The 14,123-nt window shown below is 35.1% G+C and overlaps 1 protein-coding gene across 3 annotated transcripts in view; it reads right to left on the reverse strand.

Annotated features, from left to right (window-relative positions):
* EMC2 (ER membrane protein complex subunit 2) overlaps positions 1-14,123 on the reverse strand; it is a 57,494-nt gene that overhangs the window by 38,836 nt on the left and 4,535 nt on the right. For 2 of the 3 annotated variants that reach the window (XM_042254389.1, XM_027973099.2), the window contains exons 2-4: positions 8,798-8,911; positions 8,222-8,286; positions 4,377-4,462 (exon numbers count right to left, since the gene is read on the reverse strand). In XM_042254389.1, coding sequence (XP_042110323.1) covers positions 4,377-4,462; positions 8,222-8,286; positions 8,798-8,911 — 265 coding nt within the window. Of the gene's footprint in view, positions 1-4,376; positions 4,463-8,221; positions 8,287-8,797; positions 8,912-12,960; positions 13,104-14,123 lie in introns of all 3 variants that reach the window. The other variant, XM_042254390.1, reaches the window with a different exon arrangement.

The following is a 14,123-nucleotide window of genomic DNA, read 5'->3' on the forward strand; positions in this document are numbered from 1 at the left end:
AGCTCACCTGTAATACTACTTTATTTTATTTATCCATGCCCTTTGCTTAGAAGATCCAAAGATAGTAAAATACACATAGATAAAACAGATAAGCCAAAAGCCAAGGAATAAAAAGGTTAAGAAAAACTGTATCAATAAATCTTACAAGAAAAAAAGTACAAGTGCAGTACAAGTAAACCCTGTCTCACCTAAAGCACCAAGTTACAAAGGTAAGAAACAACAACCTGACTATAAAATGAATATAAAAACTTAAGAGACTCAGAACAGACAAAATAATCTTAAAAAAAAAAAAAAGGACAAAGTTGAAGGACATACTTCCCAATTTTAGAACTACTACAAAGCTACAATGTCATTATTGGATTCAATACAGTGTGGTATATAATAAACATATATATTGATGGAACAGAACTCAAAGCCCAGAAATAAACCATTACATAATTAACATTCAACTGATTTAATCGCCCAAGGCAATTCAATGGGGAATGTAGTTTTTTCTGGTGCTAGGACAACCAGATATCTACAAAAGAAAGAATAAAGTTGAACACCTGCTTCATATCATAAAAAATATTAACTCAAAATGTGTCAATGATCACAGTGTAAAAATCCAAACTATAAAACACTTAGAATAGGTGTAATTTTTGTGACCCTGAATTAGGCAATGGTTTCTAGACATAACACCAAAATGATAAGCAACAAAAGAAAAAATTAACTTAATTTTTAAAAAATCAAAACATTTTGTAATCAAAGGACATCACTGAACAAGTGAAAGACAAGCCATGTAATGCAAGAAAATTTTTGCAAATCAAATATATATGATAAAAGACCTGTATCTACACTATGTATACAACTAAATAATAAAAAGACATAAATTAATCCAATTTAAAAACAGAAAATGTGAACAAACGTTTCTCCAAAGAACATATATAAATGTCTAACAACTGCATGAAAAGATACTCAGATTTCTCGTTCCTGGTCTGGCACATAAAGACTGGAAATCATCACTCCTATTCTCACAAGAAAAAGCTAAACATACTGAACCAACTACTCTTAGATCCATCAGACAATTAAACTTACAGGGAAAGCCACTGCAGCCAAAACTGCCAGACAGGTGAAGACAATCAATGCTTATGTCATCAAAAGCTGTTACAACTAACAAATTCAGTGAAGCTGCAGGATACAAAATCAATATACAAAAATCTGTGTTTCAATACACTAATAAGAATCTTATCAGAAAGAGAAATTAAGAAAACAATCCCATTTATAACTGCATAAAAAAGAACAAAATACCTAGAAATTATTTAATCAGAGTTGAAAGCCCTATATATTGCAAATTTAAGATACTGATGAAAGAAACTGATACAAATAATTGAGACACAAGTAAATGAGATGATATATCATGCTCAAGAACTGGAAGAATTAATTTTGTTAAAATATCCACAGTACCCAAAGAAATCTATAGATTCTACGAAATTCTTAAATTTCCAATGGCATTTCAAAGAAACAGAACAAAACAATCCTAAAGTTTGTATAGAATCACAAAAGATCTCAAATAGCCAAAGCAATCATGAGCAAGAAAAACAAAGATGAAGGGATCAAACTCTCTGATTTCAGACTATATTACAAAACTATAGTAATCAAAACAATATGGTATTGACATAAAAACAGACACATAGATCAATGGGACAGAACAGAGAGCCCACACATATATGGTCAATTAGTTTACAACAAAGGAGCTAAGAATATACAATAGGAAAAAAACACTCCCTTCAATAAATGATGTTGGAAAACTAGACAGCTGAGTGAAACTGGACCTCTGTCTTTATACTACATAGAAAAACTCAAACTAGATTAAAGAGCTGAACAGAAGATCCAAAACGATAAACCCCCAGAAGAAAACAGAAGTGGTAAGCTCCCTGACATCAGTATTGGTGATTTTTTGAATTTTACACAAAAAGCAAAGTCAACAAAAGCAAAAATAAGCAAGTAGGACTACATCAAACTAAAAAGTTTCTGCACAGCAAAGGAAAACATTGACACAATGAAAAGGCAACCTATGGAATGGGAGAAAACATTTGCAAATCATATCTAATAAGAGGTTAATAGCCAAAATATTATAAGAACTTATATAATTCAACAACAAAAATTAAAAAAGCAATCTAAGTAAAAAGGAGCAGAGGAACTGAATATACATTTTCCTAAAGAAGACACACAAATACATGAAAAGGTGCTCAACATCAGTAATCAGGGAAATGAAAATTAAAACCACAATGTGATAGCACCTCATACCTGTTAAAATGACTATTATCAAAAAGACAAAACACACCAAGTCTTGGCAAGGATGTGGAAAAAAGGGAACTGGACTGTAGACGGAATGTAAACTGACACAGTCACTATGGAAAACAGTATAAAGGTTCCTCAAAAAATTAACACAGAACTACCATTTGATAAAGTCAATTCCAATTTAGGGTATTCACTCAAAGGAAATAAAATCATTAACTTGAAAAGATATCTGAAGCCCCATGTTCACTGCAGCATTATTTACACTAGCCTAGACTTCACTTTCACTTTTCACTTTCATGCACTGGAGAAGGAAATGGCAACCCACTCCAGTGTTCTTGCCTGGAGAATCCCAGGGACGGGGGAGCCTGGTGGGCTGCCGTCTATGGGGTCGCACAGAGTCGGACACGACGGAAGTGACTTAGCAGCAGCAGCAGCAGGCATGGAAATAATGGAAGTGTTTATCAACAGATAAATAGATAAAGAAGTTTGACCCTTGAACAATGCAGAGATCAGGAAAGCCTACATCACAGTTGAAATTCCATAAATAATACATAACTTAAACATAGGTTTAAAAACCAAACCTACATCAAGTTGAAATTCCATATATATATAACTTAGAATAAGGCCTCCATATACTTGGTCCTTAAGAGTCTACATACAGATTCAACAACTACAGACTGTGCAACACTGTAATCTTTACTATAAAAAAAATTTATGTTAAGTGGACCATTAACTGTATATATTAATACAATGTAATATTAGCCATAAAGTGAAAGTGAAGTCGCTCAGTCGTGTCTGATTCTTTGTGATCCCATGGACTGTAGTCCACCAGGCTCCTCTGTCCATGGGATTTTCCGGGCAAGAATACTGGAGTGGGTTGCCATTTCCTTCTCCAGGAGATCTTCCTGACTCAGGGATTGAACCCAGGTCTCCTGCATTGTAGGCAGACACTTTACCATCTGAGCCACCAGGGAAAATATTAGCCATAAAAAGGAAAGAAATTCTCTCATTTATGACAACCTGGATGAACCTTAAGGGTGTTATGCTAAGTGTAGTAAGTTGGACCAAGAAAGATAAATACTGTGTGATCTCACCTACATGTAGAATCAAAGAGAACATGAACTCATAGATACATAGAACAGATTAGTGGTTGTCAGAGAAGGGGATGGGGAGTGGGAGAAATGGGTTAAGGTGGTCAAAAGGTACAAACTTCCAGTTATAAAATAAATTAAGTCCGGGACATAATACAACATGGCTTATTATAGCTAACAATACTGTGTTGTGTAATTAAAAGTTGCTAACAGAGTAAATCTTAAACATTCTTATAAGAAAATAAAAATTTATAACTATGATGATGGATGTTCAACTTATTATGGTAATCATTTCACAATATACATACACATTTATCAAATAAGTATGCTATACACCTGAAACTAATATAATGTTATACATCAATTATGGGCTTCCTTGTTGACTCAGCAGGTAAAGAATCTGCCTGCAATGCGGAAGACCTGTGTTCCATCCCTGGGTTGGGAAGATTCCCCTGGAGGAGGGCAACCCACTCCAGATTTGAACATGACTGAGCATATTTTCCCCTTAGTCTTAGTCCCTATATCAATTATATCTCAGTTTATATATATATATATATATATATAAAATAGCTTTTATATTTTGAGTTCCTGTGAGGGTACTATACATATATCATTACTAATTCTCAAAACAACCCTGACAAGCTGGTAATATTCTTGTTTTATAGAGGAATAAGACTGAAAAAACTTAAAGAAGTTAAATAATTTTCCAGGTCAATAGATAATAAATCCTTAGAACTAGGATATGAAGCCAGTTCTTACTCCAAAGCATGATCCCATTCCACGAGGCCAAAGATGATAAATAGATTCCACTCATATGTCAAATTCTATCTAAGAGTAATAACTTGGAGGATTGATGCTGATAAGTACTCTGACACCGTTCAGAAGCTGAGTAGCAAAAGATCTTGCATAATTAATGATGCTGCCACTGGTGCAGGAGGACCTACATTCAAGACCCCATGTTTGCCATTTGAAAACAGGATCACACTATTTGCAAGATTCAGTTACCTCTCCATGGCTTCAAATCTCATGCCCGTTAGTCTCTTGACTCTGTGACTTCCAGGGAACTGTCTTCTCAACTCCTGAAGACAAAACTAAAAAAGAAAAAAAATTATAAAAAGACTTGAAGAACAGCAATTACACTACATATACTAAATGATCTATAAGGAATGCCTTTCATAGTCTTCAGTGTATCTTCTTAAATAATTTTATTGCTGAGATCTAATGACATAAGTGAAATTAATCAGTAATGAAAAATGGAGTGAAAGAATTGTGAATTTACACTGAGGACAACAGTGAGTTCTCAGAAACAAGTCAAACTCTTAACTAAGGAAATAAGATTTTGGGGTCCACTAATAACTCTTTGAATACTATCATATCAACTCCTCCTTAAAAACTGCTTCCATAATGAATCAAGCCCATCTTAACTAACTACAACAGCTTCCCAGCCTTTTCTTCCTAACTACTGCATAATCAGTCTCTAGATAAAAATTAAGTTCTTTGGCAGTACACTGAAGTCTCGATCAAATACTATTAACACTTTAATTTTGCCTTGTTCAAATCATATATTAATCAATCACCTTGTCAGAATACTTGTCCTAATTTAAGGCCATGAAATACAGACACAATGACAATGGAGTACCAATCTTCTTTTGGCAGATATTCATAATGGACCCATCAACTCAACTAAATAAATAATCAAATATTTATTGAGCATGAGGGATTATAAGAGTCTTAGAAATGTTAAGGATGATAAAAATAATCCTTTCTAGTGCCCCAAAGCATGTGATTAAAAATGCATTTAACTAATGAACAGATTACTAATCATAAGAAAATAAGTTTTAATATGATTTGGCAGTATAGCTTTAAAGTCTGTGTCTGTAAATTCTATAATAAGAAAAATATTCAAGTTAATTAAAACTGAAAATGATGTTCAATTAGTTTGATATCATGCAAAACTCACAGTACTTGTTCAGTCAAGCTAACTGTGCTGAAATTCTGAACCATTAAAAAAATACTGTTACAAAAAAAGTTATCTACTCACTTGATCTCCTACTTTATCAAATGGCATTTTGCTATTCAAAAAAAAAATTTCAAAATCTCCTGCAAAAAATAAGCTGCCACCTCTTTGGTATTCAAAAGACTGTGTCTCATAGGTTTTAAAGGTAATACAAAACTTTTGTGGAATATTTTTTATCATGGGCAACTCCACCAGAATTAAACATACTGCTAACATAAATTACATTGAAAAGGACAATCCCAATTAGACTTGTATATGTTCTCCAGGTATTTCTACTCTCTGGTATTGTTTTTTTTTATTTCTTCTTGGCTTATGAGGAAGCAGCATTTAGGAGAACTTAAGAGGTCAGGATTACAAAACAGAAACCCCTGCTTCCTGATTTATACAATAAATATAGTGATACTATCAAACAAGTCAAATTAAGAAATAATTATATAGATCAAATAAAGCATGTAAAATAAAAATAAAAATGATGTAAAGCATTTAGAATAGTGCCTAGCATATGAGTGCTCAAAAACATAGCTATTATTATTTTTCTTTAAAATTAATTAAAATTGACAGGGATTGCATTGAATTTGTAAATTGCTTTGGGTAGTATACTCATTTTCACTATATTGATTCTTCCGATCCATGAACATGGTATATTTCTCCATCTATTAGTGTCCTCTTTGATTTCTTTCATCAGTGTTTTATAGTTTTCTATATATAGGTCTTTAGTTACCAGCCATATTTTTCACAGAACTAGAACAAATAATTTCAAGATTTGTATGGAAATACAAAAAAACCTCGAATAGCCAAAGCAATCTTGAGAAAGAAGAATGGAACGGGAGGAATCAACTTGCCTGACTTCAGGCTCTACTACAAAGCCACAGTCATCAAGACAGTATGGTACTGGCACAAAGACAGACATATAGATCAATGGAACAAAATAGAAAGCCCAGAGATAAATCCACACACATATGGACACCTTATCTTTGACAAAGGAGGCAAGAATATACAATGGAGTAAAGACAATCTCTTTAACAAGTGGTGCTGGGAAAACTGGTCAACCACTTGTAAAAGAATGAAACTAGATCACTTTCTAACACCGTACACAAAAATAAACTCAAAATGGATTAAAGATCTAAATGTAAGATCAGAAACTATAAAACTCCTAGAGGAGAATATAGGCAAAACACTCTCAGAAATAAATCACAGCAGGATCCTCTATGATCCACCTCCCAGAATTCTGGAAATAAAAGCAAAAATAAACAAATGGGATCTAATTAAAATTAAAAGCTTCTGCACAACAAAGGAAACTATAAGCAAGGTGAAAAGACAGCCTTCTGAATGGGAGAAAATAATAGCAAATGAAGCAACTGACAAACAACTAATCGCAAAAATATACAAGCAACTTATGCAGCTCAACTCCAGAAAATAAACGACCCAATCAAAAAATGGGCCAAAGAACTAAATAGACATTTCTCCAAAGAAGACATACGGATGGCTAACAAACACATGAAAAGATGCTCAACGTCACTCATTATTAGAGAAATGCAAATCAAAACCACAATGAGGTACCACTTCACACCAGTCAGAATGGCTGTGATCCAAAAATCTGCAAGCAATAAATGCTGGAGAGGGTGTGGAGAAAAGGGAACCCTCCTACACTGTTGGTGGGAATGCAAACTAGTACAGCCACTATGGAGAACAGTATGGAGATTCCTTAAAAAATTGCAAATAGAACTACCTTATGACCCAGCAATCCCACTGCTGGGCATACACACCGAGGAAACCAGAATTGAAAGAGACACATGTACCCCAATGTTCATCGCAGCACTGTTTATAATAGCCAGGACATGGAAACAACCTAGATGTCCATCAGCAGATGAATGGATAAGAAAGCTGTGGTACATATACACAATGGAGTATTACTCAGCTGTTAAAAAGAATTCATTTGAATCAGTTCTGATGAGATGGATGAAACTGGAGCCAATTATACAGAGTGAAGTAAGCCAGAAAGAAAAACACCAATACAGTATACTAACACATATATATGGAATCTAGGAAGATGGCAATGACGACCCTGTATGCAAGACAGGAAAAAAGACACAGATGTGTATAATGGACTTTTGGACTCAGAGGGAGAGGGAGAGGGTGGGATGATTTGGGAGAATGGGAATTCTAACATGTATACTATCATGTAAGAATTGAATCGCCAGTCCATGTCTGACGCAGGATGCAGCATGCTTGGGGCTGGTGCATGGGGATGACCCAGAGAGATGTTGTGGGGAGGGAGGTGGGAGGGGGGGTCATGTTTGGGAACGCATGTAAGAATTAAAGATTTTAAAATTAAAAAAATAAATTAAAAAAAAAATTAAAAAAAATAAAATTAATTAAAATTAAATTAAAACTTACTTTCACAATGCATCAGGCCCCACTTAAATAGAGTATTTTAAGTCATGTTCTGTACATGTTAGGATTTTCTAATAATTTTAAGATATACATTTAAAATATCTCAAAACAATATTTAATGTTATGTACAACATAAGCCATTTAACAACCCAAAAGACAAATTTGTTTTAAACTATATGTTTAACTCTATAATATAGTATAAACCACCTATTAAGTAAACTACCTTCACCAACTAATTTAACCTCTTCAGTGAAACTGGGATACTAAATACTTTCCAGGATTGCTAAAAAGATATAAAAATATAATGTGTCCCAAAATACCTAACCAGTCCTACCAACTCAAGACACTAAAAAACAGCTACAGAAAGCATTCACTAAAGCCACGTACTGCTGATACATAATTTATGAAGGAAATTAAATATAAAATAAAATATACCCACCAATGCCAAGTCATCTCGACCATAGTCGAGGGCTGCAATCATCACCTGTTCATATATGATCCAAACTAAATACACAAACAGGAAAAAACTGAATTTAATATAAAAATCTCACAACAGAAATTAGATAATGAATTCTTCATGCTTCTGATATTTTAAAGAACATTTTTACAACTGAACAGTGATTTATTATATTACATCTGGAATTAAGGAAAAAGCATCCTGAAATTTTTAGCAATGCATATTATTTTAATATTTAACCAGGTTAAAAAAATGTCAATTATTTAATACCTTTCCTGTTTTAAAAGATTCATTATGAAATACATTTTTGATCTGCCCAGGACTACAGCCTTGTGAGCTTTAAAACAAAAAAGCCTACTTGATAGCTTCACTACTACCAATAATTATAAGTCCCTCTAAAAATAAAAGTTATCATTCAGACTTCCTGAGAAGTATTTTAAACATTAATAAATCATGGATTGATACTAAGAGCAGAAAAAAACTGGATTTAAAAAAAAAAAAAACAAACTGTAAATGAAACATGTGCTGAGCATGAACATAACAGATTTAAAAACTTACTATCATCTCCAAGCTTAGAAGCATATTCACTAATTAATTCCTCTCCAACTTCCACAATTTGCTCACTATTTCGTGAGTTTTCTTCTCTCCATTTTCTCATTTTATCTCGCATTTCTGAAAAAAATAAGCTTGCAATTATATATACAAATATTTGATTAATGTCAAACAAATTGACAAGATGAAATCAACTTTCATCTTGTGTAAAGAAAATACACTCACATTAGTGTAAAATCTGTGTTGTCTCAAATTTCATAAAGTAGAAAATCAATTTAACAAGAGCAACAGATCCTTTAGAAGACTGAAAATGCAACTGATATTACAGCTATCTTTACTGTATGGCATCGAATGGCTACAAAGATCTTCTGTACCTTTAGGCAACTATGGATCATGCTTTTTTGAGGTTACAATGTTCAGAATTTGATAAAAGCTAAGGATTATTTTTTCAGAAAACTGAGTAATATTACACACTGAACTCTCAAAAAATTCAAAGTACTCCACTGACTCAAGAATATAAAATTTTCATAATGAGGGTATCATATTGGGCTATCAGCACTGAAGGAACATTCATCACAAAACTCCCTTAAAAACATTACTACAACAGTCCATATAACATACAAAAATACACAATTATATAAGGTAATCAACACAGAAAAATTAGGACAAAGGAAATTTCTGCTTATATATAAAGAATAAAATGAATAATGTAAAGTAAGGTCAAAGGCACTAGCAAACAATGAAAGTTGACAGAACAACTTTGCATGTTATAATACAATAGGGAACTCTGGAATTTCAAAGAACAGCATTTTGATAAAAGCAGAAATAATAACTGGGGGTGGGAGTGTACCTAATCCAGAAAAAAGATCCCTTTTTTATATAGTTACGGTAGAATGAAGTGTCCAACTCACCAGTTACATACATGCTTTCTACTCTTACCTCTGAAAAATCTTACATATTCATATAAAGTTACCTTCTTCCTTCTACTGACACATATGTTGTATAGATTTAAATAGCTGATTTAAGTTGTTATTGAATGTTACTGAATACATGAGTTAAATTATCAATAACAATATGCTATTCTTCTAGAGAATAAATAAAAGAGAAGCACATGGGATTTTCACTACTTTTATATGTACTATCTTTATATGAACTGGTCTCTACAGTTCAAAGTCTACAAAAGAAAACAAAAATAATCATAAGATGATAATAGACCCTACCTGAATGTACAAAAAAAATGGTTTTAGAAAACCATGAATTAACAAGCGGAGATATTACTTTGCCAACAAAGGTCCCTCTAGTCAAAGCTATGGTTTTTCCAGTAGTCATGTATGGATGTGAGAGTTGGACTGTGAAGAAAGCTGAGCACCGAAGAATTGATGCTTTTGAACTGTGGTGTTGGAGAAGACTCTTGGGAGCCCCTTAGACTGCAAGGAGACCCAAGCTGTTCATCCTAAAGTAAATCAGTCCTGTATATTCATTGGCATATTGAGTGCAACACTTTCACAGCATCATCTTTCAGGATTTGAAATAGATCTACTGGAATTCCATCACCTCCACTAGCTTTGTTCATAGTGATGCTTTCTAAGCCCACTTGACTTCACATTCCAGGATGTCTGGCTCTAGATGAGTTATCCTACCATTGTGATTATCCGGGTCATGAAGATCCTTTTGTACAGTTCTTCTGTGTATTCCTGCCATCTCTTCTTAATATTTTCTGCTTCTGTTAGGTCCATACCATTTTTGTCCTTTATCGAGCCCATCTTTGCATGAAATGTTCCCTTGGTATCTCTAATTTTCTTGAAGAGATCTCTAGTCTTTCCCATTCTGTTCTTTTCCTCTATTTCTTTGCACTGATCGCTGCTGAAGAAGGCTTTCTTATCTCTTCTTGCTATTCTTTGAAACTCTGCATTCAGATGCTTATATCTTTCCTTTTCTCCTTGGCTTTTCACTTCTCTTCTTTTCACAGCTATTTGTAAGGCTTCCCCAGACAGCCATTCTGCTTTTTTGCATTTCTTTTCCATGGGGATGGTCTTGATCCCTGTCTCCTGTACAATGTCATGAACTTCATTCCATAGCTCATCAGGCACTCTATCAGATCTAGGCCCTTAAATCTACTTCTCACTTCCACTGTATAATCATAAGGGATTTGATTGAGGTCAGATATGCAGATGACACCACCCTTATGGCAGAAAGTGAAGAGGAATTCAAAAGCCTCTTGCTGAAAGTGAGAGAGGAGAGTGAAAAAGTTGGCTTAAAGCTCAACATTCAGAAAACGAAGATCATGGCATCTGGTCCCATCACTTCATGGGAAATAGATAGGGAAAGAGTGGAAACAGTGTCAGACTTTATATTTGGGGACTCCAAAATCACTGCAGATGGTGACTGCAGCCATGAAATTAAAAGATGCTTACTCCTTGGAAGAAACGTTATGATCAACCTAGACAGCATATTCAAAAGCAGAGACATTACTTTGCCAACTAAGACCCATCTAGTCAAGGCTATGGTTTTTCCAGTAGTCATGTATGGATGTGAGAGTTGGACTGTGAAGAAGGCTGAGCACCAAAGAATTGATGCTTTTGAACTATGGTATTGGAGAAGACTCTTGAGAGTCCCTTGGACTGCAAGGAGATCCAACCAGTCCATTCTAAAGCAGATCAACACGGGGATTTCTTTGGAAGGAATAATGCTAAAGTTGAAACTCCAGTACTTTGGCCACCTCATGAGAAGAGCTGACTCATTGGAGAAGACTTTGATGCTGGGAGGGATTGGGGGCAGGAGAAGGGGACGACAGAGGATGAGATGGCTGGATGGCATCACTGACTCGATGGATGCGACTCTGAGTGAACTCCGGGAGTTGGTGATGGACAGGGAGGCCTGGTGTGCTGCGATTCATGGGGTTGCAAAGAGTCTGACACGACTGAGTGACTGAACTGAACTGAACTGATATTCATTGGAAGGACTGATGCTGAAGCTAAAACTCCAATACTTTGGCCACCTGATGTGAAGAACCCACTTATTTGGAAAGACCCTGATGCTGAGGAAGATTGAAGGCCGGAGGAAATGGGGACGACAGAAGATGAGATGGTTGGATGGCATCACCGATACAATGGACATGAATTTGAGTAAGCTCCAGGAGTTGGTGATGCACAGGGAAGCCTGGAGTGCTGAAGTCCATAGGGTTGCAAAGAGTTGGACATGACTGAGCGACTGAACTGAACTGAACTCAACTGAATTCCTTCTACTGAAAACCTACAAATGAGCTTGATTCATTCTGAACAGGAAGTAAGTTAAACTGAATCTTAAAGACTGAAGAGGAATTGAGCAAGCAAACAAAAAAGTAAGTTACTCATACCCCACATTTATGGGCTCAGTCTCCTAAGACTGCTCCCACTTCAGAAACCAATGCGAGCCCCTATACCATAACTACCATCTGAAGTTCACATTCTTTGTTAACCTGGCAGACTACTTTAAAACAGGAAGAGCCTTAATATAGAAGAACAGGAAGGAAGAACAGAAAAAAGGAAGAACACTAATATAAATTTATTTAGTGTTTTACAGATCTGTTTCACAAAACTACACTCCTTGCCTGTACCCTGCAATGTCCTTTAAGACACTGTACAATTTCTTTCCATAAACTAGAGACTAAATGGGAAAAACTGGTCCCATCTCCTTTTTTGTCAAATTTCTCACTTACCAATAGTATTCAACTTTCCATTCCTACTTATTCATAATCAACGTATATAAATGGGAAATCCCTGACTTAAATCATTCCCCTTTCACCTATTGTCATGTCTTCCATGACTTCTATTTAGTCATTCACAAATATATTAATACATTATTTCTATAACATTCTAGAAACACAGTGAGAAAAGAATCAACCCATGTGCCTAAGAAGTCAACAAGTTAACAAACAAATTGCAAACAACCACAAAATAATGTGATAAAAGGTAAGACAGTGGTTATGCTCAGAGCACTAAGAAAGCAAGGTGAGGGAAAGATTAATTCCACCTGGCAAGGAGGTTAAAGAAGACATCTGTGATAAGCGAAACAAGCCCTAAGAATTAAGGAGAGTTTGTTAGATGAAGTCTATAGCAAAGAGCAAGAACCATGGTAGACAGATAAAGAGTATCTAATGTGCTAAGGGACTGGGAAATTGCCCAACATACCTAGATTAGGGGGAGAGGGCAAAGGAAAGGAAAGCAGTTTCTACAGGACATTGCAAAACGGAGCTCAGGTTAATTCTTCATTTATATAACCCATTACAGGGGTGGGGAACATGTTTCTCTGTCAAAGACTTCTCCTAGAGACCCTGAAAAAAAAAAAAAAAAAAACAAACACCTGAAGCTTCAGTCACCAGAAGAGGAAAAATTGAGAGGGCAGGGTAAAATAGGGAATATGACTCCATATTTGATCTATTCTGTTTAGTTTAACCTTTGTATTCTATTGCTTTTGTTACAAGTTAAGAATGCTGCATAATGGGAAAAGTGCCTGGGGCAGACACTCAAATATATGTTTAATATGTCATTTAGCATATAGACTAATACAGTAATTAGAGCTAGGTATGGATGATTACCCACAGAAGGCATGAGATCTTTTTCAAGCTCTTTGAAGCTGATGAAACTTCTGCACCAACTTTTCCCAGAAATATGTACATGTTTAAAAACACACTTAGGGATGTTCAAGTGGGAGGGGCCATGGGTAAACCTATGGCTGTTTCACATTGATATTTGGTAGAAACCAATCCTTCAATTAAAAACAAATACATTTTAAAAAATAAAAAGAAAAGAAAACACACACACACATTCAACTTTGCATATAATTTCAGGACTTCACAGACCACATAACATCTATGTCTGCATCAGTCAGGATTCTATTGAACTCAAGATCAATCACCACCAATAACAGATTAAGAAGAGGGCTAAGGAAAGGACCACTGAGGACACCAAAAATTAGGGAGCAAACGGATGTAGAGAAGGCAGCAAAGTTCTAAAAAATAACAAGAGAGTCTAATGCTGCACTCAATATGCCAGCAAATTTGGAAAACTCAGCACTGGCCACAGGACTGGAAAAGGTCAGTTTTCATTCCAATCCCAAAGAAAGGCAATGCCAAAGAATGCTCAAACTACCGCACAATTGCACTCATCTCACATGCTAGTAAAGTAATGCTCAAAATTCTCCAAGCCAGGCTTTAGCAATACGTGAACCGTGAACTTCCTGATGTTCAAGCTGGTTTTAGGAAAGGCAGAGGAACCAAAGAATAAACTGCCAACATCCGCAGGATCATGGAAAAAGTAAGAGAGTTCCAGAAAAACATCTATTTCTGCTTTAT

Source organism: Ovis aries, chromosome 9 (assembly GCF_016772045.2).
Source record: "Ovis aries strain OAR_USU_Benz2616 breed Rambouillet chromosome 9, ARS-UI_Ramb_v3.0, whole genome shotgun sequence".
Lineage (NCBI taxonomy): Eukaryota > Metazoa > Chordata > Mammalia > Artiodactyla > Bovidae > Ovis > Ovis aries.